The 27,947-nt window shown below is 38.7% G+C and overlaps 1 protein-coding gene across 2 annotated transcripts; it reads right to left on the minus strand.

The window, feature by feature from the left end:
* Nucleotides 1–293: 293 nt before the first annotated feature.
* LY96 (lymphocyte antigen 96) lies at nucleotides 294–27,927 on the minus strand. 2 transcript variants are annotated; one of them, XM_015064727.3, is made up of 5 exons: nucleotides 27,788–27,927; nucleotides 17,616–17,705; nucleotides 10,159–10,287; nucleotides 1,380–1,432; nucleotides 294–426 (listed from the first exon to the last, which is right to left on the minus strand). In XM_015064727.3, exons 1-5 carry the CDS (start codon nucleotides 27,897–27,899, stop codon nucleotides 328–330), a joined length of 483 nt encoding a protein of 160 aa, XP_014920213.1. In that variant the 5' UTR covers nucleotides 27,900–27,927; the 3' UTR covers nucleotides 294–327. The 2 variants fall into 2 exon arrangements, with proteins under 2 accessions (XP_014920213.1, XP_053064360.1); XM_053208385.1 differs by lacking the exons at nucleotides 294–426; nucleotides 1,380–1,432 and adding an exon at nucleotides 1,439–2,495.
* Between the last annotated feature and the right edge of the window lie 20 nt (nucleotides 27,928–27,947).

The raw sequence follows: 27,947 nt of genomic DNA on the forward strand, positions 1-27,947 counted from the left end.
GTCAGTAGGGCGGGCCCTAAACCAATGTGACTGGTGTCCTTATAAGAAGAGATGAGGACACACACACAGGGGGAAGACCATGTGAAGACATAGGAAAGGCAGTCATCTACAAGCTAAAGGGAGAGGCTCTAGAAGGAACCAAACCCATCCACACTTTTATCTCTGATTTCTAGCCTCCAGAACTGTGAGAAAACAAATTTATAATTGTTCAGGCCCCCTCCATCTTTGCTATTTGTTACGGCAGCCCTAGCACACTAATACACTGTGGGGAAAAAAATTTAAGTCAGCAATAAGACTTTTGAAAAATAAAAATATACTCCATTTATTCTAATTGAAATTAGGGTCATGTATGACAGTAAAATTCAGACAAAAGAGCATTTCTTCAGTATTTCCAGTGATGGCTTCTGCAACACATCTGTATCGTCCCTAAAATGAGGAATAAGAAATACAAGTAAATAAAATGTTAGATGCCTCTATTTTATAAGACTTTTATAAGAATTTTGTCTTATTAGGAGGAAGCCATTTAAATTAAATTGGTTATCATTTTCTCAGTTTCCTAATGAGATGAAATTTTGTATGCCTTTTGAATCCAGTGAGCAGAAACCTATTTATTTCCCAACTATAAAGGGATATTATAAGGTGATATTTTTTTAACAGTTTTTTGAAACTAGTCTGTGAGATTTTCAAACATACAATATCCTTAGAAAAATAGGTAAGGAATATGCATTTTAAATGACTATTTTAAAATAGTCACCCAAGGGTGCCTGGAGGGCTGTCTGTTAAGTTTCTGGGCCCCGAGTCAGGATCTGGGCTGACAGTGCAGAGCCTGCTTGGCGTTCTCTCTCTCTGTGTCTCTCTCACTCTCTCTCTCTCTCTCTGCCCCTCCCCCTCTCACACTTGCTTTCTCTCAAAAAATAAACTTTAAATAAATAAATAAATAAATAAATAAATAAGATAGGTACCCAAAGTGAAACATACCCAAAATTTCTTTGCCAGGCATCTAATGCAAATATCTAAAATTACATCATTACTATTCATGGGGTCAGTTACTGAGTTATACATGGCAGTCATTCAGTGCTTTTACCCAAAGATATTCAACATATTAATTATGAGCATTTGCATTACTTTTAGCCATGGATGTTAGAGGAAAAAAATGAAGTGAAAAAGAGCTTTTTTGTGTGTTACTTTTCCATATTTCCATATTCTACAGAAAGAAGAAATAGCAAAACACCCCAAACTAAATAAAAGCAAAAACCAAAATCTTAAACACCTTAAGGTTGAATAGCTATTTTTGAAGTTGTGAACGGCTTGTTTCAAATTCTTAACACATCTGTTACTGCAAAAGATTAAGAAAGTACAAAATGACTCTTGAACAATACCTTAGAAAATCGTATTCCCCTGAAGGAGAAGCCTACTGTTGTATTCACAGTCTCTACAAACAAAATACAAAATACAAAAAATTATATTGGTCGTCATCGGGTGATTTTGTTTTAATATAGTATGGAGTGTACCTTTTATGCTGCTACTGGCAGCAGCAGTCCCAAGCGAATTGTAGAGAAGTAACAAACTTCCTACCCCGGCTATGGGTCTCCTATGGCTTCCTCGCCACCCCAAGCATCTCTCAGTATCAGCCTATATTTCATCCCTTAGGGGATACAAAATTTTAAGGCCTACTTGTCTCAATAGTGAATGAATGAATAAGCCAGTGCTAATATGCTTCATCCCAAATTACATGTGTGCATATTTAATACTGCTACTCCTTCAACAGAGTAAAATAGATCTTTATAAAGGTGGAGGAGAGTTGGGAGGCAGCCAGGAAACCAAATCTCCTTCCAATCCCACCACTGAGAAGCCTAAGTAGTCACTGCTGAAATGCACAGCCATGGACCTGGCCCTGCAGAAGTTGTGGACAGAGTCAGAAGTGCAGGAAAAAACATACTCTACTCTCCCACTCAGAAACACCAAAGGAGTGAATTTACAGGGTAAGGATAGAAAAGTAGAAATGTTTTGAATCTCTAACAAAAGCAATAGTGGCCAAAAATATCTTTTAAAGTAATATAGTCAAGTGGAAACTATAACCATTCTTGTTCTCCTAACTAGCCAAAGAAAATCCTTAATAGCAAATGAATAGATTATGTCTATTTTCACAAAAAAACATCTATTTGCTTCTGGATGTGAGAAATAATCCCACTGCCCCAATCAAAGGAGGGACACGGAGACTTGGAGCACAGTGAAGCGAGGCTTTAATCAACATTCTTGAAAGAGCAGGTATCTGATGGACAGGCACACTTGGGGCAGTTACAACAGACAATTTATCTCCTAGCATGCAAGTCCTTCCCCTGATTCTTCATTGGCTGAGGACTACAGAGGTTACAGCCTTGCCTGGAAGTTGCCTATACCCATGTAAGGCCAAAAAGTAGTCTGACTGGAACAAATGTATATTCCTTGAGGTAACTCAGAGACTTCAGTTCTTTGGCACATGGTCATTGCAAAGCCTGTGAAAAATAAGCCCAGGAAATGAAGAGAGGAAGAAGAACCAGGAAGTGAAATGTCTAAGGGTTTGGGACTCCATTGTGTGATGGGGAGGGCTTTGTACATATTTCCAACAGGTTGTAAACCTACTGTTAACTAGACAGCACAGCTTTTATTTGGCATTTCTGAGAATGAATCATCTCACTTCTCACAAGGGTATATCCTTATTAGGGGTGTTAGCACACGGAGATGTTATTTCTTGAGCCTAGTAAAGTGATCATGTCCTCATGATATTCTGATTTTTCATTCAAGACCAATCCAATTCAAATGTAATAGTTCAACAAGTATTTATTGAAAGCTACTATATACCAGGGATTGAGGAGACAAGGGGCAAAAGTTAAAGTCTACTGGGGATATAGGCATGCAAAGAAGCCATTCCAATACAATGCAATGAAAAGATGCAGTAAGGATTAAGGGAATATAGCATTTTGGTAAGAGTGATAGTTCCAGATCTGAATCCCAGCTCTCCTACTTACTTGGAGTGTAGCCTTGGGCAAGTCACTTAACTTCTCTGTGCTTCAGTAAAATGGCAATGGATAGTAACACCTACCTTTTAGGAGGATCATGAAGGCTATATGAGTTAATACATGTTAGTGCTCAACAATGCTTGGAATGTAGCACTCATTAAATGTTACTAACAGTAAAATCTTAGTTATTATAACATTAAATGTTATTTCTTCTCCTTTCTAGACCCTCTTTCCATGGCATCTTGTGAATAACAATGATGCCATTAATATTATCATTGATATGATAATGACTGTTATTCAAAAGATGCTGGTGGGAAGGGAATCTAGAAAAGTGGGTTGAATTGTCAAAAAGGATGGGAAGGAAGGACAAGATCTTCCAGGTAGCAGGAAAAAAAGGAGCAAAGGCAGGAAAGTGAAAATCAGTATGACTAATGCATACACCTGCAAGAGGCTCAGCGTTATTAAAGCAAAAGAGAAGCAGGAGTGCTAAGAACTACATCTTGTGCTAAGAAGTAAGCAAAAACGGACTCAGGTTCCACATTTAAGAGAATGGAGGCAATGAAAGAACAGCCAAGAGTGTGAAATGATCAGATTTTATTTAGAAAGGTGGGTCACATGACCATATCACACATGAATTTAAGGGTGGCACTAAGAGTCAGGGAGACCAGTTAGAAGCCAGGAGGTGGTGACAGTAGTGAAGAGAAGAGGTAAATGCCTTCCATGACCACCAGCTCAGGTGCCCTCCCCCACTATGATCTATCTCATTAGCCTGCTGCTCTCCTTGAGAGCACTTATCAGAAACTGAATCTTATTTCATTTTTGTCTTATTTCATGACTTAGTAATGATCTCGTTTACTAGTTCATGAGCTCCATGAGGACAAGGGCTTTGCTTTGGTCACTTCTGCATCTCCAACTGCTAGTACCTGGTCCCTGGGTACCTGGCTTCAGGAACAGCTATAAAATTTACAAAGCCCAGTGCAAAATGAAAATGGGGGCCTCTTATTCAAAAGGCAGGAGAGACATCCTATGAAAAGTACTGAAATATAAAGCTTTTTCTTTTCCTCTACAGTCTCTCTCTAGACTTGCCATGATATTTTTTATTTGTTATTTAATCTCATTTGAAGTAAAACAAAATTTTAAATTATCATTCATCTTAAATTGCACAATGACAGGGTTTTTTTTTTAATGTTTATTTACTTTTCAAGAGAGACTGTGAGTGGGGGAGGGGCAAAGAGACAGAGAGAGACACAGAATCCAAAGCAGGTTCCAGGCTCTGAGATGTCAGCACAGAGCCCGAAGCGGGGCTCAAACTCACGGACCGTGAGATCATGACCTGAGCCAAAGTCAGATGCCCAACTGACTGAGCCACCCAGGCATCCCTGCACAATGACAGTTTTAAATACAAACATCAGAGCTTTTAACTCTGAGGCAGAATCACTGAAATTACACAGTTTGTATTTGGTGGCTCATCCCCAGAAGGTGCTTCAAGCTGACCAGAGAAAACTAGCACAAGCTTGACATCGGACATTTGAAAGAAGGAAGAGAAGATATGGCCAGGCATGGAATGATCCAAGGGAATGGTCTCTTGGCTCAGAGTGAAAGGTGAGTATAGAAACTCAGGGACACCCAGGGGGCTGCTCCATGAGTGGGGCACTTATGTGAAGCATGGGCCTGAGAGCTGCCTGATGGGGGCCTCCCTCCCCTGTGCTGCCAGGTGCCTCATGCCTCAGTTTGGGGCAAAGAAGACAAATTAGGCCTCTTTCCTTCCCAAAGGCCCACTGTCACATGAGTTACCTTCAAGCGTTTTGCAACTTCCATGTAATACCTCCAGGAGCTACCTGTTGGTGGGGAGGCAACCCACTGATGGTTGGAAAACCCATGCACCCATGGTGCTGCCAGTCCAGGTGGGGTGGGTCATGGCCACATTGCACTTCAGACACTGCAGGGCACCTGCACCTGATCCTGACCCTCCCTGCATACAGGCCCTCACCAGCGATAGAGGGCAGCAGGGGTCACTGGCTGTAGCTGGGAGGGGGTCCCAAGCAGGGTCCAGGGTGCCAGCAGAGAAGTGGGCAGCTGGGAACCAAGAACCCATCTAGGGGAACTGCATGCATGCCCCACTGTCCCATCAGACTTCACTTATAAAATACACACTTAAAGATAAAATTAATAAGAATCTCAAGTCTATGATCAGAGAATATTAAACTCCAAATGTGAAGCCCTTCTAAGTATGAGGCCCTGGCTGTGAAGCCAATCCTGAAAACTTTGTGTGAGAGAGGAAGGTAAGGAGATGGATGATACTTGAGAATTTGAGAAAGAAATCAAGAGTAACTCTGAGATTTCTATCTGAGGAGACTGCCCAAATGTTTACCAGGTCAGGTGGGAAGAAGGGGCACTAACCTCTTCTGTACAGTAGTCTTCTTTTTCAATTGTTTTGTCTCTCTTAGAAAGCTCATAGTTTGCTCATAGATCCCATTTTATTCTCATGGGAAGTTAGCTTGAAGCTTCTGCCCACATTCAAGAAGCCAGGAGAGAACTAAGGCAGGGCCAGAGAAAAGGAAGACAGAGCCCCTGTTTAGGCCCCTCTCTACACTTCCCATGCAGCTCACTTGTGGTCCAGCACAGTTTTCCTACCCACCATGTAGAATGTAGGACCCAAGCCTCAGATGGTGTTTTATTAGTTGAATCGTGTCCCTCAAAAAGATGTTGAAGTCCTAACCCTGAGTGCCTGTGAACATGGCCTTATTTGGAAATAGAGCCTTTGCAGATGGTCAAGATGAGGTGGTCTCTAATCTGACTGTGTCCTTATACAAAGGGGAAATTTAGACACAGAGACAGAAATCATATAGAGAAGACTATGAAATAGCACAGGAAGAAGATGGCCATCTACAAGGCAGGAATCGCCTGGGGCCTTTAGAAGCTAGGAGAGAGGCCTGGAACAGATCCTTCCCTCACGCCCTCAGAGGGAGCAAAGCCCTGCCAATACTTTGATTTTGGACTTCTAGCTTCCAGACATTCAGATAATAAATATCAGTTGTTCTAAGCCATCCAGTTTTTGGTATTTTGTTACAGCCACTGAAGCAAAACCCTGGAAACAGGTCTAATGGATAATTAAGTTTAAGATGCCTTTGAAATAGCCACTTATTTATTTTCAAATGTGTTTTTAAAAAGAAACAAGGGTGTGTGTGTGTGTGTGTGTGTGTAAGATGTGGTAATACTGTGGGTAATTTTCATTTTATTTTTGCTTGCCTATATTTTCTAAATATCATATCCTAAAAATATATGACTTTTGTAACAAATACCAAAAGGAAAACTATTTTAAAAGTAGATATGTATGGTACTTACTAATTTGATTCCCAAATTTTCAAGGGTCTTGATAGCATCAATGCTTCTTAAATCAGAATGTCCTGAGCTCTGAGCCCATATACTAAGCTACCAGATGGACATGTTTACTTAAATGTTCCAAAATTACCTTGAGCTCAATATGCCTAAACCAGAACTCATTGCTTTCTCTTTAAAAATCTGCCCCTTCTGCACACATCATTTCAGATAATGGCACTTCCACTAATCCCAGTCACTGGCCCTCCACCAGCCCTTGATTTTACCTAAACTTTGCCTGCCACATCAAATCAGTCAGAATGTCCTGCCAGTTCTGTCTCCAAATATGCCCTCTTTCTTCACCTCCCCTCTGTTCCCAGGCCGCCATCTTTGTTCAGCCCTTGTGGTCTCTCACATAGCCTCCTGGCTACACTTCCTTCCGCCCCAGCTTCCTACCTCAGCCAACCCCCGCCTCCTTCCATATGGACACTAGTTATCTGCAAAACTGAAAATCTCAGTGGGTCATCCCTACCCACTGATGACAAGATGCAAGCCAATATCTTGTGCATGACTTACATGCTCGCTCCTGTCCCCTTTCCTAGGCTCATCTCCAGCAATTCCCTACAGCACATTCTGCTCCAGCTACAAAAAACTACTCTCCAAATAAAGCATATTCTTTCAGGGTTATATGTGTTTGCATATGCTGTTTCTTCTCCAAGGAATGTCCTTCCTCCTCCTCTCTGATGTTCTCAGATTCAAGACTTTACTAAAATACTCTCTGAAACCTTATCTGAGTTCTGTCATAGTAAATTGGTAACTATCTAGTTAAACTAGGAGCATATAATTCTATCAGCATTTATGACATTTTATTTTAATTTTTGTCCAGGACTGTCTTTCCCAGAAAGAGGGACCTTCTGAGGAAGGACCCTATCATTCAACTTTGGATCGCCGGAGCCTAAATCATGACTTGCTCAAATTCGGTTCAACAGATGTTTGTGGAAGGAAATGCAGGAGGGAAGGAAAAGCCAGCAGACTGGGTTGAGTCTGACACATTTTAGATCTCAAGAAAGTGAAACTTTGAAAACTCAGATAAAATGTCAACATAATCTATCAGAGATTAGGTGGGATTGTGAAACAGTTGCTTTAAAAAAAAGTAATCTGCCAAAAGGGTTTTTGTTTGTTTTTTGTTTTTTTCCCAAGAGAAAGCATGGTACACTGGAAGACTGGGCCTTAAGAGTCATGAGGCTACTCTGTTACTAGCTCTCCAAATGGCGAAGGACACGTTCCTGAACCACTGCAGGCATCAGTTCCCTCACTTGTAAAAACGACAGGACTGTAAAATCAGGAACAAAACGACTCCTAATACCCATACCAATATCTATTATTCGACAACTATAATTCTTGAATTCTTATTCTAAGTACTGCACTAACCTTTTTATATACATTTTCTAATTATAGCCTTAAAACCATGTACAACAGGTTTCACGGTCCCCATTTTACAGGTGAGGAAAATGAGGCTGATAAAGGCTAAATCACACACACAAGCTCACATTGCTGGTAGATGGAAAAGCTGGGACAGAGCCTCAGATCTTTCCAACTCTGAGCCCAGACAATAAGCAATGCCAACTCCATTATTTGCATATGGTTTGGGGGTGGCAGACAAGTCAGAGCTGTGGAGAGATGGTCAACTGGAAGACGTATCTTGAATTTTCACTTGCATAGCAAAAAAACTAATGTACTTAGAAGCAATTTTCTTAGTGAATGCTAGGAAACACAAGATCAAATTGATGTCAATGTTAGAGCCGGTATAAGCCTGTTATGAATTTTTATGCTAGTCTCATTCCATTCATTCCCAGCCATTATTTTCCAGTTTTTGTCCCATCTATATCTAATTTATGCTATGTTGCTAAATTTAATATATTCATGTAAACTACCTCTTTTTTTTTAAACAAGAGAGGGTACAAGTTAATGGTAATTAATTATATAAGAAAATATGCAACTGCAATAGTAATTTTTAAATGTTAATAAAACAATTGGGTTTTTTTTAAACCTAATAGTTGTTTTAAAACTTCTTTTTTTAAAAATGATAAGCCCACTATCAACAAGAGCTGAGATTAAACTACAGAGATTAAAATACATACATGTTGATGGTGACATAATGTATAAAAGGGTAGATTCCTTTAGAAAAGCGATTTGGCCTTATGTAAACAAAACCACAAATACAGTCAACCCAATTAAGCTTGGATATTTCCCTGGCAGTTATATGTAACCCCTGCAAACATATTCAAATCTAAAATATGAGAAAGATTATATACAAAGATATATCTATTACAATATTATTTATAATAGTAAAAATGTCAGAAGGAAAGTAATTAATTGTCCAATAGGAGAATGGTTAAATAAATCAAAGCATACCCACTAAGGGAGATGTTTCACTATGTAATGTTTATACTTCAATTTTTGAACCACATGAATTATCTAGTCAAAAAATGAAATGCATTAACTTTTAAAAAGAAAATTATTGGGGCACCTAGGTGGGTCATTTGGTTAAGCGTCTGATTCTTGCTTTTGGCTCAAGTCATGATCCCAGGGTTGTGGGATAGAGCCCTGCATCGGGCTCTGTGATGAGTGCTGAGCATGGAGCCTGCTCGAGGTTCTTTCTCTCTCCCTCTGACCCTCTCTCTCTCCCCCGACTCTCTCTCTCAAACAAAAAATAAATAAAAAGAAAATTATTGGGGTGCCTGCCTGGCTCAGTCAGTAGAGCATGCAACTCTTGATCTTTGGGTTGTAAGTTCAAGCCCCACATTGGGTATAGAAATTACTTAAAAATAAAATCTTTAGGGGCGCCTGGGTGGCTCAGTCAGTTAAGCGGCTGACTTCGGCTCAGGTCATGATCTCTTGGTCCATAAGTTCAAGCCCCGCGTCGGGATCTGTGCTGACAGCTCAGAGCCTGGACCTTGTTTCAGATTCTGTGTCTCCCTCTCTCTGACCCTCCCCCATTCATGCTTTGTCTCTCTCTGTCTCAAAAATAAATAAACGTTAAAAAAATTTTTTTAATTAAAAAAAATAAAAATAATAAAAATAAAATCTTTAAATTAAAAAAAAAAGAAAAAGAAACGATTATAGTGTAGCATACTTATAAGTACATAAACAATGTACATACATTGAAAACTCAGAAGGGAATACTCCAAAATGTCTTTGGAAATAAGATTCTCTGACTTTTTTTTATACTTTCCAATTTTTTGGCAATGTGACAGTATAATATTTATAAACATTTAAACTATTTAAAATACTAGTTTAAAAATTACTTGATTTACAGTAAGTGACCTTTAATGTCCTGAACTCTGAAATTTTCTTATTCTGTGAATATTATCAGGGCAGAAAAAAGCAGGGGAAGATATTGAGGAAACCACTGTAAAAAAAAAAAAATCGAGTGAGTTTCTTTTCTTTTTTTTAATAAAATTCTTAAAAAGTACTTTTTTTTTCTTTCCCTGCTGATTCCACCAAGCCTGTTCCCTTGGCTGTGGTTTAGTGAGTTTCTATAAAAAATAGTAAGTGTAATGTTTAGAAAAAGGGATCCATAACCAAGGATAAATGTACAATATTAATCTGAACAAGGTAAAAATTTTAGTGTACCTTTTAACACACTCAAATAAGTACCATCTTAATAATAATTCAGTAACATAATTACAAAATGTTGTTTAAGCTGCTAAAGTAAAAATCTTTGGATTAAAAAAAATGATTAGAAAAGGAATTTCACATTTTCAGTGCATTTAACATTCAGAACATTCTCACAAACTATTATGTTCTATTCTGAAAGTAATATGAATTGAATGCTTACCTCCCTTCAGAGCTCTGCAAAAAGAATAAACATCATCAGATCCCCGGCAAATAACTTCTTTGCGCACTGGCAAATCCATGGAGTTTATGGATAAATAGAGATTGAAATATAACTTTTTAATATCTCTTCCTTAAAAAGAAAAACAAATCTCATTAGTCCCTCAAATAATAGATTCTTTTATAAATAATAATTAACATGTGTTGTACACTTAAAATATGTCTTTTACTTTTCCTACATTATTTCACGTAATCACGACAACTTGCTATGTGGGTATTGTTATCCTGTGTTACAGATGAGAACACTGAAGCTCAGAGGGTAATTAATAGACAGTAACCCAACAGAATATTTCACAGTGAAAATTATGTGCCCTAGTCCTAAAAATAGAGGAACCTATGTGTTTGAGAAAACAATCAGGTGGGTATGTAAAATTTCCAGTTCTAGTTCCAGTTCTGCTACGAAGTTCAAGAAAAAGGAAAGGGAAAGGAAAGGAAATGAGGATAATCAACTCATTCCCATATTTTAGGAGTTTTTTTTAATGTTATTCAGAGAGAGAAAGCATGTGTGGGGGAGCAGCAGAGAAAGAAGGAGAGAGAGAATCCCAAGCAGTCTCCATGCTGTCAGTGCAAAACCTGATGTGGGGTTCAATCTCATGAAACTTGAGATCATGACCTGAACCAAAATTAAGAGTTGGAGGGGCGTCTGGGTGGCTCAGTCAGTTGAGCATCTGACTCTTGACTTTGACTCAGGTGATGATCTCATGGTTTCCTGAGTTCGAGCCCCATGTTGGGGTCTGCACTGACAGTGAAGAGCCTGCTTGGCATCCTCTCTCTCCTTCTCTCTCTCTGCCCCCCTCCCCCATTCACACTCTCTTTCTCTCTCAAAAAAAAAAGAAAAGAGTTGGACTCTTAACAAACTGAGCCACCCAGGCACCCCTTAGGAGTTTTGATGAAAGACTTCTTGGAGAATAAAACTGAACCTTTTGATTAGAAATTATATGTATGAGTTATCTTATTATTCTTTCATGGTTTCCCTTTTACCATTTAACATGGAAAATTCCAGTAAACACTGTATTTTGCTCACCTCTTCTAAGTTATTCAGTTAGCCCAACTGGAAAATATGTACAATCTTTTTTATGATAAAAACAATTATTGTGGACTCCTGGCTGGCTCAATCAGTAGAATATGTGACTCTTGATTTCAGGGTGATAAGGTCAAGCCCCACGTTGGATGTAAAGATTACTTTTAAAAAATTTATTATAACCACTACCTCATTGAAAATATTTTCCTAATAAAGTCACCATGACTCATTGTAGCCATAATCAAAAGAAAATTTTTCCATCTTTAACCTGAACTTGGTGTGCTTAACAGAAATGCCAGCTCCCTCCTCAAAACTCCTTCCTTTGGCATTGGTGCTACCATTCTCTCCCAGTTGTCTTCCAACCTCTCTGACTCCTTCTCCTCATTGACTTCTCTTTCTTAGGGCTGTATCCTCAGCTCTCAATTTTCACTTTGCACACTCTCCTTGGCTTTAAGTGCCACATAAGGTGATAATTCCCAAATCATCATCTTTAGTTTCAACTTTTCTTCTAACCACCTGTCCCACATATGCATTCAATATCTGTCTTCAAGTGTTTTCCATTATCTCACCCAACAGATCCAAAATTTGATTTCCTCACCTTCACCACCATATAGGCACTAGAATCCCCAACTCCAGTAAATCTCACTAGCCCACTTTTTATCCCCATCAGCAGTCTCTTAATGCAGGCCCTCATCACTCTGAGCCTAAGTACCACCAACTTCCTAATTTGTCTCCACTTCTATACTTGTAGGGTAAAATGTGGAAAAGAACATCATAGGGTCTGTTCCAAACAGTGGTTCTATGGTCCACTCCATGAACTGTGTCTGGCACCACTCCAAAAGCAGGGATGTGTGCAGAAGTTGAAGAGGTGTCTTCACAGGGAATTCCTTGAGACATGGGTATATGGCAGTACTGCAGTGCTACCAGTGGTGATGCAGGACAATGAAACTTTTTTAATTTCTGCATGGAACACAGCATGATGCCAGTCTTCAGTGACTCCAAGAAAGGAAGTGCTGCTTTGACATCTAAGCAGTTTACATCTTGAGAAGCTTTTTGCCCTTGGACATCACTGTGGTCATGTTGGACACATGAACAATGGTCAAAGTGAGGTACTACTTGTATGAATCAGTAGGTCAGGAATACCAATGTGGGTATCAGAGTGAGAGACAAGAAACATGTATAACAAAGAGAACTGTTTTTGAGTTCAGCTAAGACAACTCCAAGAACTCTCAGATATAACTTTGAAGGAGGCTTAAAGCCCAGCTTTATTTTTTTACTAATCAGTTAATAGCATATAAATAATTCACCAGAAAAGCTATAAAGCCTCAAAATAAATAATTTCCATCCCTAACCTATTTTTGGTTCAAGTTATTATAAATTTTATTGAATTGAAGTAGCTATAGGCCCATAAAAATAAGGTTGATTTCTATGAATATGGCCCCAAACTTTACACAGACATTCTAATACATTCTAGGAAAACTCAGGTCATAATTGTAAAAATTATAAAAATATGTATGTAAAATATAAAAATATATATGTAAAAATTATTAAAAATATGACTAAATAATCAATGAAACCAGGAGTTGATTCTTTGAAAAGTTTACAAAATTGATAAACTTTAGTCAGACAATTTAAAAAAAAAAAGAGGAAGGACTCAAATAAATAAACTCAGAAATGGAAGAGGAGAAATAACAACCAACACCGTAGAAATGCAAAGGATTATAAGAGAATATTATGAAAAATTATATGCCAACAAATTAGACAACCTAGAGGGATGGATAAATTCTAAGAAACATACAACCTTCCAAAGCTGAATCAGAGAGAAACAGAAAATTTGAACAGACCAATTATCAGCAATTAAATTGAATCAGTAATCAAAAAACTCCCAACAACAAAAGTCTAGGACCAGATGGCTTCACAGGTGAATACTACCAAACATTTAAGAAAAGTTATTACTTATTCTTCTCAAACTGTTCCAGAAAATAGAAGAGGAAGGAAAACTTCCAAATTCATTCTATGAGGCCAGTACTACTCCAATACCAAACCAGATAAAAACACTACAAAAAAAGAGAGAACTACAGGCCAGTATTTCTGGTGAACATAGATACAAAAATCCTTAACAAAATATTAGCAAACCAAATCTAGCAATACATTAAAAAAACCATTCACCAGGATCAAGTGGGATTTATTCCAGGTATGCAAGAGTGGTTCAATATTCATAAATCAATCAACATGAAACATCACATTAACAAGAGAAAGGATAAAAACTGTACGACCATTTCAATCGATGCAGAAAAAGCATTTGACAAAGTACAACATTCAAAAACTCAACAAAATAGGCTTAGAGGGAACATACCTCAACATAATAAAGGCTCTATGTGAAAAACCCATGGCTAAGATCATATTCAATAGGTAAAAACTGAGAGCTTTTCTTCTAAGATCAGGAACAAGACAAGGATGTTTACTCTTACCATTTTATGCAACATACTACTAGAAGTCCTAGACATAGCAATCAGACAACAAAAAGAAATAAAAGGCATCCAGATTGGTAAGAGAGGTAAAACTTTTACTATTTTCAGATAACATGATACTATATAAAGAAAACCCTACAAATTCCACCAAAAAAATTCTAGAACTGATAAATGAGTTCAGTAAAGTTGCAAAATACAAAATTAATATACAGAAATATACTGCATTTCTATACACTAATAATAAAATAACAAAAAGAGAAATTAGGAAAACAATCCCATTTACAGTTATACCAAAAAAAATAAAATACCTAGGAATAAACTTAACCAAGGAGGTGAAAGACCTATACTCTGAAAACTATAAAACATTGATGAAAGAAATTGAAGATGACACAAACAAATGGAAAAATATTCCAATGCTCATGGACTAGGTGAACAAATATTGTTAAAATGTCTATACTACCCAAAGCAATCTACAGATTTAATGCGATCCCTATCAAAATACTAACAGCGTTTTTTATAGAACTAGAACAAATAATCCTAAAATTTGTATGGAACTACAAAAGATTCCAAATAGCCAAAGTCCTCTTAAAAAAGAACAAAGCTAGATGTACCACAATTCTAGATTTCAAGATATACCACAAAGCTATAATAATTAAAAGAGTATGGTGGGAGCGCCTGAGTGGCGCAGTCGGTTAAGCGTCCGACTTCAGCTCAGGTCACGATCTCGCGGTCCGTGAGTTCGAGCCCCACGTCGGACTCTGGGCTGATGGCTCAGAGCCTGGAGCCTGTTTCCGATTCTGTGTCTCCCTCTCTCTGCCCCTCCCCCGTTCATGCTCTGTCTCTCTCTGTCTCAAAAATAAATAAACGTTAAAAAAAAAAAAGAGTATGGTAGTGGCACAAAAATAGACACATAGATCAATGGAACAAAATACAGAACGCAGAAATAAACCCACAGTTTCATGGTCCATTAACCTATGACAAAGGAGGCAAGAATATACAATGGGGAGAAGACAGTCTCTTCAACAAATCGTTTTGGGAAAACTGGACAGCCACATGCAAAAGAATGAAACTGGACCACTTTCTTACACTACATACAAAACTAAATTCAAAGTGGATTAAATACCTAGATATAAGACCTGAACCCATAAGATTCCTGGAAAAAAATAAGCAGTAATCTCTTTAACATCAGCCATAGAAACATTTTTCTAGATATGTCTACTTTGACAAGGAAAACAGAAGCAAAATTAAACTATAGGGACTACACCAAAATAAAAAGCTTTTGCATGGCAAAGGAAACCATCAACAAAACAAAAAGACAACCTACTGAATGGGAGAAGATGTTTGCAAATGATATATTCAATAAGGGATTAATATCCAAAAACTATAAAGAACGTATACACCAACACCAAAAAATATAAATAATCCAATTTTTAAAATATGACCGATTCTTTTGTTGCTGAATTAACATAATGTTATATAAATGTTATATTTAGTGAACAATCAAGGTATTTGTGGTGGCCACAGAGGTAAGGTACTCAAATCTCCCTTCCAAAGAACCTACTGGGAGAAGGGTAGTTGGCAGACAGCCTTCAGCTGCTACACTTTCAGATCTATCTCAGAAGTCATCCAGAAGCAAAACTCCTATAATGCTCCTATCATGACCAAAGCTGCTCCTATAATGACCAAACTCCACAAGGTCACTAGAGCCAAACTACCCCTATCTGTCTCAGGATACCTGTGATGTGACAGCAATCTTTGCTCTAAGGCTCCCCAGTTACCTGGCTCAGAATATCTCAGGGATGCATTTTGGTCTGATGACCCTCTTACCAGATACTCCTTCCTTTCCTCTCTCATTTCAAAGGTATCAGACCTGCATCTCAATCTGAATTTGCTCCTTGCCTACTCTGGCTTCCTCTTCACTTTATTTTTCACATCATTTCCCCTAAGAAATCTCTTGTATGTCTAATTCCTTTTTGGTATCTGCTTTCCAGAGAACACTAAGTGACTCTGTATTGTATTATTACTTCAGCCTGGAAGGATACAATCTGCTTCCTGTATGTAAGGGCAAGAGGTTCAATTGAAAATGAGGGCATTTGTTATGTAAATAATCACTTCTGCCAAATGTGGGCAGAGGGGGGTGGTTGATAAAGCACACCACATAAAGCAGTAAACAAAACCTGAGAAAAGAGGAAGAAATTATAGAACATCAGCCAGGCAAAAACTTAGATTATTTCTTTCGCCCATGGCCAAGAAAGTGGAGTGAACAGAATTGATTATTCTTTCTTCTGTGCTACCACTAAGCCTTAATGCTATCATTTCACTTACCGAACCATATTATCTACAGATCTCTCTCTCCCATTGCACTGATTCTTGAGGGTCAAGAGAAAGTCTTATTTATCAATGAATTCACAATACTTATCACACTACTTAAAATATACTATGCATTTCTAAATATTTTTTAATGAATACATGAATGCAGAAACAAAGCTTCAAAATACAGGTTAAACGATTAGATTCAGGAGAAATAAAACACAAGTTTATCGTGTATTATTTCTGGGTTCTCAGCAAACTTTTGTCTTGTAAACTGAGAACTAAAATCAGGGGAGAAATGTTTAAGTTTATTTATGTGAAAGCATTTTTTTAAAGTGTAAGCTCCAAATATAGGTTAGGATGTAAATGATGGCGATGATGAAAACAACAATGATAATGATGATAATTAGAACTGAAGTTTCCTGGGATCCTAGGGCTTACAGGGAACAGAGCTGACTAGCAGGAGAGGAAGCAGATTTTGTGTTTTCACAGACACTCAAATCCATCCTGATGCTATCACCATTACCCAACTTAGTTTTTACTAAACTGATGACAAATGAAATCATAGAGAGGAAAACAAGACACAACACAAAACAAAACAAAAAATATTGCCTTCTTTTATCCCATCATCATCATAGTTTTTTCTAGAAAGATCATCTTCATATGTTTAAAAAAATTTTTTTTAATGTTTATTTATTTTTGAGACAGAGAGAGACAGAGCATGAATGGGGGAGGGTCAGAGACAGGGAGACACAGAATCGGAAACAGGCTCCAGGCTCTGAGCTGGCAGCACAGAGCCCGACGCGGGGCTCGAACTCACGGACCGCCACATCATGACCTGAGCCGAAGTCGGACGCTTAACCGACTGAGCCACCCAGGCGCCCCTCATCTTCATATGTTTAAAAAAAAAGTTGTGGCCTACTCATATACAGACCTTTCACTAGTGAAAACCCAACTTTACTCATGAGCTGAATAATTAATGGTTGACAAAGAATATACCTATTACATTATTCGAAGTCTCGCGTTATTTCCATTTTTACCTCCGTGTCATTATGTAATCCCCTCCCCCATGAGTGTGAGCTAATATAGTGCCTTGCTTCTAACAAGTGGTATACAGCAAAGGCCATAGAGTGATACTTCCATGATTAGGCTACATAAGATTGTGACTTCTATCTTGTTAGCTGACTGTCCCTCTTGCTGGCTTTGATGAAGCAAGAAGCCATATTGAAAAGGCCCATATGGCAAGGAACTAAGTGTTGTCCAATAGCCAGGCAGGAGCTGAATACTGCCAACAACCACATGAGCTTAGAAGTGGATTCTTCTATACTTGAGCATTCAGAAGAAACTCCAGTCCTCGCTGGCACCTTAACTGAAACCTTGTGGGAGATCCTGAAGCAGACACAACTAAGTCATGCCTACACTACTGACACACAAAGCCTGCAAGATAATAGATGTGTACTGTTGTAAGCCACTAAAATTGTGGTAATTTGTTACATGGAAATAGAAAATAAATACATGTACATTTGGAACACAATCATTTATCATTAATACTTATTGAACCCTTTTCATTGAAGTACAAAAACAAAACATTGGACTTACTTGGAATGAAGGAAAGATGCAAGTATCCCCGGCTTCCCTTCATTGACATACAGGGTTGAATAGCTATTGAGATAGGGACTTTCATGTTATCTAAATGGAAGAATAAAGATAATGTCAATAAATTATTATAAATCATTTGTAGTAAGTAGAGTATTCTGAATATCATTCCCCAAAAGATGCCATTAAAATTGTATAATGAGAAAAATTGAAGGCAGTTAAAAACATCTCCCTCCCTGAGGGAATGACATCAGCAAGATGGCAGAGTAAGAAGTCCAAGACCCTCCTTCCCCTCATAAACATACCAATTCAACAACAACTCATGGACAAATTCCCTTTGAGAGAAATCAGAAACTAATTGAAAGTTTTCTGTATCCCAGGAGAATGTGAAATCAGACTCACCAGAGTCAGTAGAGGTCCTCCTTTTATCAGAAACCCTGCACCTGGCACAGCACCATCAGGAAAAGATCCCCTACCCTCCAGCTTCACTCAGGAGGCAAGAGGTTGGTTCCTGTATCCAAGTTTCCTCCAAGGTGGATACCCAAGGACTAACAAATTAGAAAGTCTGAACAGACCTAGAACTGGTATGGAGATTGAGGAGTAATCAAAAATTTTCCAACAAAGAAGAGCCTAAGACCAGATAGCTTCACAGGGAAATGCTAACACTTTTTTAAGTTTATTTATTTATTTTGAAAGAAAGAGAGAGAGAGAGAGAGTACAAGCAAGTAGGGGAGGGACAGAGAAAGGGAGAGAGAGAATCCCAAGCAGTCTCTACGCTGGCACCATGGAGCCCAATGGAGGGCTCAAAATCACAAACAGTGAGATCATGACCTGAGGTGAAACCAAAAGTCAGATGCTTAACTGACGGAACCACCCAAGCACCCCTCTAACAAACATGTAAATAAGAATTAATACCAATCCTCAAACTCTTCCAAAAAAAAATGAAAGAGACCATTTCCAAACTTATTTTATGAAGCCACTGTTACTCTGATACTAAATCAGACAAAGACACCACAAGAAAACAATGGACCAATATCTCTAACGAATATGGATACAAAAATTCTCAACAAACTACTAGCAAACTAAATTCAACAACAAAGTAAAAGGATCATACACCATGACCAAGTGGGATTCAATCTTGGATGCAAGGATATTTCAACATATGAAAATCAATTAATGCAATATACCACATTAATAGAATGGAGGACAAAAATCACATGATTATCTCAATAGATGCAGAAAATGAATTTGACAAAATTCAACATACTTTTGTAGTAAAAACTCTCAACAAACTAGGATTAGAGGAAATGGCTTCAGCATAATAAAGGCCATACATGAAAAGCCCATAACTAACATTACACTCAGTAGTGAAAAACTGAAAGTTTTCTTCTAAGATCAGAAACAAAGCAAGGACACCCACTCTTAACATAGCACCAGAAGACCTAGTCAGATCAATTAGACAAGAAAAAAAAAAAAAAGAAAAGCATGCAAATCAGAAAGGAAGAAGTAAAATTTTCCTTGCATGCAGACATGATTCCTTTTTTTTTTTAAGATTTTATTTTTAAGTAATCTCTACACCCAATATGGGGCTCAAACCCACAACCCTGAGGTCAAGAGTCACCTGCTCCACTAATTGAGCCAGCCAGGCACCCCAAGACATGATTTCATATATAGAAAATCCTAAAGACTCCATTAAAAAACTGTTAGAACTAATCAACAAATTCAGGAAAATTGCAGGATTCAAAATAAATGTACAAAAATCAATTGCATTTCTATATACTAACAATGAGCTACCTGAACAGAAATTAAGAAAACAAACCCATTTACAGTAGCACAAAAAAGGAATAAATACTTGGCATTAAACAAAGGAGGGGAAAGACTTGTATACTGAAAACAATAAAACACTGATGAAAGAAATTAAGCAAGCACAAACAAATGGAAAGACATCCTGTGTTCACTGATTAAAAGAATGAATATCCTTTCTTTTTTAAAAACAATATTTTATTTTTAAGGAATCTCTACACCTAATGTGGGGCTTGAACATACAACCCCAAGATCAAGAGTCATAATGTCTACCAACTGAGCAGCCAGATGCCCTAGAAGAATTAATATTCTTAAAATGTCCATATTACTCAAAGAAATCTACAAATTCAATGCATTCCCAATCAAAATCTCAATGGCATTATTTTACAGAAAAAAAAACTCTAAAATTCATATTGAACTACAAAAACCACAAATAGTCAAATTAATGTTGAGAAAGAGCAACAAATCTGGAGGCATCACACTTCTTGATTTCAAACTATATTATAAAGCTATAGTAATAAAAACAGTATGGTACTGGCATAAACACAGACATAGAGACCAACGGAACTAAACAGAGTGCCCAGAAGTAAATTCATGCATATATTGTCAACTGATCTTTGACAGGGTGCCAAAAATGCACAATAGGGAAGGGATGGTCCTTTGAAGAAATAGTGTTGAGAAAGCTGGATTTCTACATGCAAAAGAATGAAATTGGGGGTGCCTGGGTGGCTCAGTTGGTTAAGCCTCTGACTTCAGCTCAGGACATGATCTTGTGGTTCATGAGTTCAAGTCCCACATCAGACTCTGTGCTGACAGCTCACTCTCTGTTTCTCAAAAAATAAATGTAAAATAATTTTTAATAAAAAAAATGGAATTAGAACCTTATAATACACTGTACACAAAAATCAGCACAAAATGGACTAAAGACTTAAACATAAAATTCAAAATTATAAAAACCCTAGAAGAAAACAGAGGGAAAGTTTCAAGATATCAGTATTGACAATGATTTTATAAATATGACACCAAAAGTACTGGCAGCAAAAACATAAGTAAACAAATAGAACAGTATCAAACGAAAAAGCTTCTGCACAGAAAACAATCAACAGAGTGAAAAGGCAACCTATAGAATTGGAGAATATATTTGCAAACCACATAGCTGATAAGGGGTTAATGTCCAAAACATATAATTATAATAATTCAATTATAAAAAAATTAGTAACCTGATTTAAAAATTGGCTGAAGGGGCGCCTGGGTGGCGCAGTCGGTTAAGCGTCCGACTTCAGCCAGGTCACGATCTCGCGGTCCGTGAGTTCGAGCCCCGCGTCGGGCTCTGGGCTGATGGCTCAGAGCCTGGAGCCTGTTTCCGATTCTGTGTCTCCCTCTCTCTGCCCCTCCCCTGTTCATGCTCTGTCTCTCTCTGTCCCCAAAATAAATAAACGTTGAAAAAAAAAAAATCGGCTGAAGACTTGAGCAGACATTTCTCCAAAGAAGACATGCAAATGGCCAACAGGCATATGAAAAAAATGTTCAATATCATAAAGTATCAGCGTAATGCAAACCAAAATCACAATGAGATATCACTTCACACTTGTAAGGAGAGCCATTTTTTTTTTAATTTTTTTAAGTTACGTTTCTTTATTTTTGAGAGGCAGAGAAACACAGAGTGCGAGTATTTCCAAAGAAGGTTCCCACATGTCTGAAGTTGTCTGATTATGATGACAAGATCAACAATTCAATACAATCAGACAAATGTTTAGAGAGCCCCTGTGGGTGCTCAGTATGGGGCTAGGCATCAGAGCAGGTGGGCAGGGGCCTCAGGTGTTAGAGAGTGGAGAACAGAGGTATAAGGCTTAGTCTTAACATAAGGAAGTCTATGATTTTTCTGGGAAGACAAGACCAACTTACAAAAAATAATTAGATGTAAGAATCAAAAGATTGTATAACACTGTATGGCATGTGATTTTATTATTTACAAGGGTTTGGGAACTATGGACGATAGCTTCATTATTTTAGAGTTACCGTGTATGTGATCAAGTTCTATATTTGGTTTATTACAGAAAGTGGTAACCAGTTTCAACAAATGCACAGAACAAGAGGCTCTAATTTACCTGCAGCCGTAAAGGCCAGCATTGCTAATTCATCATAGCACTTTTTCCTACTGAGTACTGCCTCAGAATCTTTCTTAACCCATCATTCCAGGCAATGGCAGCTGGCACAGAAAATGAAACTAATGCCACTCTGAGTGCTGGCATTAAGTATTTTTTGAGGTCTAGGGAGGAAATGTTGGCCGGAGTTGAACCATCATGGCACTTAATTTTACCTCTTCAATGGAATTTCCAGTACATAAGTATGCAGTCCCTTTTGACAGGAATGCCCTTGTCATCATCAGTCAAGACATTCCTTCTCCTCCTTCAAAATGTATTCAAATATCATCAACACTGTTAAGCCTTCCCGGACTCCCCCACACCTCCTTACTCCCACAGTCACAAACACACAATCATTCATAGTATTTGACCATCTTTCAATGGTCATTTGTAGATCTTTACTACAATTATTCATTTATATACCTATTTCTTCATAAAAACAGCATCAGTCTTCAGGACAGGAAGAAGGTCTCATTTGTTTTTCATGTCTCTGGCACAGAGCACAGTGCCGGGCACATGGCAAATGAGAAATGTGAGCTTACTTACTTTTGCTTGACACCTATTATGTGACAAATATCTCTCTAGGCACCAAAGAAACAACAATGAACAAGAAGTCATGGGCCCTGCTATTGAGAAATGTACAATGCCAAGGGGCACTTGGGTGGCTCAGTTGATTAAGTATCTGACTCTTGATTTCAGCTCAGGTCATGATCTCACAGTTCATGAGTTTAAGCCCTGCCTCAGGCTCTGCGCTGACAGTGTGGAGCCTGCTTGGGATTCTTTCTCTCTCCCTCTCTCTCTCTCTCTCTGTCTCTCTCAAAAATAAACATTTAAAAAATAAAAAATTAAATGAGAAATGTATATGCCAATAAAAAAATCAAATAGGGTCATGGGATAAAGAGTGTGTGTGGTGGAAACAGAGGAGTGGGGACTAGGGATGATGGACTTACTTCAACTACGTTACTCAGGGAGTGACAGGAAGAAACCAGGCCTGTGGAAACTGGAGAAATAGTGTTTTAATCAGAAGGAATTCTAGTTAGTGCAGACTAACTAGAGAGGTGAAATGACTTTGGCATGTCAATAACAACAACAAAAACATACACATACAGACACACACACAGACACATACACACAGACCATAATATGAGGTACATGGAATAGGCAAATTCACAGAGACAGAAAGCAGAGTGGAAGTTACCAGGAACTAGAGGGAGGGAGAAATAGGGAATTAGTGTTTAATAGGTACAGAGTTTCTCTTAGGGATTATGAAAATTCTGTTAATGGGATAGAGGTAAGGATTACGCAACATTGTGAATGTCCTTAATACCACTGAATTGTACACTTAAAAATGGTTTAAGGGGTAACTCTTATGTTTGCCATGTTGGTAATATAAACAATAATGATAATAAAGGCCAGTGTGAATGAAAGTTATGAAACAGGCTGGGTGGGAATCATAGGGATGAGACAAGTAGGCAGGGGCAATCTTAAGGGGTCTTGGAGGTCTTGCTATAAAGTTGGGATTTCACTCTAATTGCAGTGGAAATCCACTGGACAGTTTTAAACAAGGAGAGTAACATTGTCTGACTTATTTACATTTTCAGAAGACCTCTCTGGCCCCTGTGCCAAGAACAAATTACATAAGAGCAAGAATTGAAGTGAAGAGAGAAGAATCTGAGAGGTTGCTACAAAGGCCAAAGGAGAGACAGGGGTGTGAGTGGTAAGCAGAGGATAGTCATAAGTAGTTGGCTTTAGAATATATTCTGGAGATAATGAAAATGTGAACCACCAATAATAAATTGAATGTGGAAGATAAGGAAAAGAGATAATTATTTTTTAATTTTTTTTGTACATTTATTTATTTTTTGAGAGACATAGAGACACAGAGCACAATTGGGGAGGGGCAGAGAGAAAAGGAGATACAGAATCCGAAGCAGGCTCCAGGCTCTGGGCTGCCAGCCCAGAACCCGACATGGGGCTCAAACTCACAGACTGTGAGATCATGACCTAAGCCAAAGTCAGATGCTTAGCCGACTGAGCCACCCAGGCACCCCAGTAAAAGAGATAATTAAAAGGTACCCCTGGTTTGGGGCATAAGCAATTAGGTGAATGATAAGATGGGAAATACAGGAATAAACAGGCTTAGGTCAGCATAAGTCAAGAGTTCTAGCTCCAAATGGCTATTGGACTTAACAGTGGCCATGCTCAGTTTACAGAATGAATGAATGAATCCTCAGGTCATGTACAGTTATTCATCCTACTACACATAAGACAAAAGCCAGAAGTTCCTTGAGATACCAGCCATAGCTTACCTAACTTTTGCATTTTCAGTGCTCCTTAGCATAACTAAACTTAATGCCTGTTAAATAAAGCTTGTTAAACTGCATTAAATTCAGCTGACTTGATTAGGCTCTGTAGGGCACATAGGGCTTTGGATGGACCACAAAATGACTGCATGAAACAGAAAGATGAATACAGATATGTCAAGTTACAGAACAGCAGAAGTACAACTAAAGGCCAGAGAAGAGGCTGGCCTGCTCAGAGTGGGGTATCATGCAACATACCAAGATATACCTGCTTAGCTGGAAGGGCCATGCTACAAGCACATGCCCAATCAGTCAGTAGGTCCTGTCAGCTCCACCTTCAGAATCCTTGCAGAATCTTCTCATCACCTCCACCACTATTCCTTTGGTCTGAGTCACCATTATCTCTCTCATCAGGGTTATTTCGCAACAGCCTCCCAACACATATTCCCCCACCCTCACCCTCTCATAGGTTATTGTCAACACAGCTTCCAGACCAAGGTTTGCTTGCAGTAAAAGATAATCTGGCCCCTGACCTGCAAAGCCCTCACCTCCTCTCCATTTCCCTCTATGACCACATCTTCTACTGCCTTCCCTCTCACTCACCCATCACAGCCACACTGACCTCCTTGCTATCCTTCCAACACACCAGACATGTCCCTACCTCAGGACCTTTGTGTGTGCCCTGTGCTCTACCTCTTCCCCTAGATATCTGCATGGCTCATTCCCTCAACTATTCCAGGCCCTTGCTAAATGTTACCTTCCCAGGGAGACCTTCCTTGGCCATGCTACTTTATAATGCAATACCCTTCCCCATCTGTGCACTCTGTCTCTTCCCCTGCTCTATTTTCCTTACACAGCAACTGCCACCATCTGACATGCTGAATATTTTACTGATAAAAACTCCGTGAGAGCAGGGACTTTTGTTTTTGTTGTTTGCTGCTGTATAATATCCTCAATGTTCAGAATAGACATGCTAGATGCTCAGTAAATAATTGTTTACGTCAATAATCCATTAATTCTTGGGTTTCTGGACTACCTATAGCTAAATAAATAAATAAATAAATAAAATGAAGGCTAGAACTGAATCAGAGTCTGATGACTTCAGTTACAAGGGGGCATGTGTCCAGGGTCTTTTAGACTGATTTGCACACCCACATCTTCTACCTTTTCCAAAGCTGAGGAACATACAGCTAATTCTTGCCATTTCTGTAGGTTTTTAGCTGAACCCCCCTCCCCACCACCAAATTCATATGTGGAAATTCTAATGTGACTGTTGGGAGATAGGGTCTTTAAAGAGGAGATTAAGTTAAAAAGAACCTGTTAGGGTGGGCTCTACTCCAGTATGATTGGTGTCCTTATAAGAAGAGGAGATTTAGACACATAGAGAATGTCACCAGGTTTGAGTGCACACAGAGAAAAGACCGTATAAGACACCGCAAGATGGCAGCCATACACAAGCCAAGGAGAAAAGCCTCAGAACAAAACAAAACTGATGACTCTTGATCTTAGACTTCCACACCCAGAACTGTGAGAAGTAAAGTTCTGTGAAGTCATCCAGTCTTTGGTGTTTTGTTACGGCAGCCCTAGCAAACTAATACACTGTAAATATCCCATAGCTTCACCAAATGGAAATCATCCTCACGGAAAGACTAAATAGGGTGTTGTTTTTGTTACCAACATCCTCACAGGAATACCTACAGGAATCAGTGCTTCCTGCACATGCATTTTGGGCTCAGCCAGGACAGATTCTCTGAGGTAGGGAAGAAAATGACATGGCAGTAGGCATAGCACTGCTGTAGCTGTGTACTCTGCTTGCTTCCCTCAGTCCCTACATCAGCGAGGCAGCAGGAAAGGACCACAGGATTTCTCAGCATTAGACAGAAAGACACAAAATCCTCCCTCAAAAATCAAATCAAAAGACAAATCGTATTTTTGTTACTAAAAGAATAAAAGCTGAATAATTGGGCTACCTGAGTGTCTCAGTCAGTTAAACGACCAACTCTTGATTTCAACTCAGGTCATGATCTCAGGGTTTGTGAGATCCAGCCCTGCATCAGGCTCTGTGCTGACAAGCTAACAGTGTGGAGCCTGCTTGAGATTCTCTCTCTTCCTCTGCCCCTCCCCGGCTTGTGTGTACTCTCTCTCTGTCTAAAAAAAGAAAGAAAGAAAAAAAACTGAAGAATGATAATAAGTATAAAGTAAATAAGGACACATGAAACATGGCACAGAGGTAACATAATTCGGGTGCCAGCCTGGCTCAGTTCATAGAGCCATGAGACTCTTGATCTCAGGGTTGTAAGTTCAAGCCCCATGCTGGGTATAGAGATTACCTAAAAATAAAATCTCAAAAAAAAAAAAAGAAGAAGAAGAAGGTGACATAATCAATGTATGGTACACAGAAGTCAAAGGAGAGGAGAGAGTTGGCTGCAGAGTTCACTGGGAAGGCTTCCTGAAGGGGGAAACTGATCTTCTATGATGGAGAAATTTCAGAGATAAACTGAAAGGGAATTCAGTATAATCCACACATGGAAAAAAGCCACAAGTGTAAAAGATTGATCACACAGCTGAATTGTGTTCTCACACCTGGCAATTACTCTAATGCCCTGGAAGTAACTTTATATTAGCATTTGTCAGAGTGTGTTTTCCAGGACAGTCAATACACTCAAAAAATACAATAAAACAGAAAACCTGGGGATTAAATAGGTTTTTTTTTTTTAATTACAGAACTTTTCAGAACTCAGAGTACGTTTGCAAATCTCCCCCAAATGATTAAACCACCAATCCTTTTTCCCAACAGAATCTCAAAGAGCTAGCATTTGTGGAAGGTATCAAACCTTCCCAATATAGCTAATAGGTAGAAAAGGGCAGCCAACCCATGATAAGCAAAGCAATAGAAAGTACCAAACCAAAACAGCAGTCAAGCCCTGATGCTGTGTGTTCAGTCTGGCAGACATTTGTGAAGAAATAGGGAGGAAAAACAAAAAAACAGTGATACAGCTAGTTAATAGCATTAGGGTATGGCTGATTTTTAAAGTACTCAGTAGTGTTGTTTCTATATGGCTATGTGCTAAAATTTTAACCTACAACAATCCTTGTAAAACAGCTTTAAAATCACTTTCACTTTGGGGAGCCTGGGTGGCTCAGTCGGTTGAGCATCCGACTTCAGCTCAGGTCATGATCTCACAGTTCATGTGTTTGAGCCCTGAGTCAGGCCCTGCACTGATAGCTCAGAGCCTGGAGCCTGCTTCAGATTCTGTGTCTCCTTTTCTCTCCCTGCCCCTCCCCCACTCACTCTGTGTCTCCTCTCAAAAATAAATAAAAACATTTAAAAAAATTTTTTTAATCACTTTCATTTTACCGATAAAAAAGCTGGGACACAGAAAGGCTAAATATTTTTTGCTGAAGGTCACACAGCTTGTAACTGACGGAACCAGGCTAACATCCACTTAGGGAGGTAATTCCAAGACCCCTCAAAAGTCACAGCCTGAAACACTTAAAAAGCACTGGTTACATGCCCACTGCTTTGCTGAAGAAAAAAAAATCACATACCAGAGCAATAATCAATTCCAAAAGGCAGCTAGGATGATTCTACCTTCTCAAGAAGAACCAGTAAGTATGGGTCTGAGACAAAAACTCAGCAAAGAATTCTGCCAAAACTGGGAAGAATCTGAAACTGGGATCACAGTGGAGAGAGCTGACCACAGGGAACAACAGAAGCACTCAGAGGTCAAGTTCAACACAGTTTAGAGACTTGGGAAGTCTGTGAAAAATGAAGAAAATCCACATGGACAGTCACCTGCCATCACATTTGCTGCCAGCAGCAGCAGCTGGAACACACTGTCATTTCCTGTGTTCCCGCGACAGCAAAGTGACGTTCGTTCCTGTAAAAACTCACCCTTGAAGCACTTGTTGCTGTTTTACTTACCACAGTGGGAATACCAAACACTGGAATCAGAAGAGTTGCAGATCCACTGTAGCTCCCCAGGTTCAGTGAAGGTGGAAGAAAACAGAGTAGAAAAAAGTATAAATGGAAACATGATTCAATATTCCCAAAACTTTAAAAACGCAAGGAGAATCAGTAAGTA

The sequence above is a fragment of the Acinonyx jubatus genome, chromosome F2 (genome assembly GCF_027475565.1).
Source record: "Acinonyx jubatus isolate Ajub_Pintada_27869175 chromosome F2, VMU_Ajub_asm_v1.0, whole genome shotgun sequence".
NCBI lineage: Eukaryota > Metazoa > Chordata > Mammalia > Carnivora > Felidae > Acinonyx > Acinonyx jubatus.

Excerpts from the sequence above, each read along its gene's own strand:
- LY96 (XM_015064727.3), bottom strand. The coding sequence starts at position 27,899 with ATGTTTCCATTTATACTTTTTTCTACTCTGTTTTCTTCCACCTTCACT. Across the intron at positions 10,288-17,615 it reads GCATCTTTCCTTCATTCCAA|GAAGAGATATTAAAAAGTTA; the intron begins GTAAGTCCAATG and ends TTTCTTTTTAAG. Across the intron at positions 1,433-10,158 it reads TTGCAGAGCTCTGAAGGGAG|AGACTGTGAATACAACAGTA; the intron begins GTAAGCATTCAA and ends TTTTGTTTGTAG.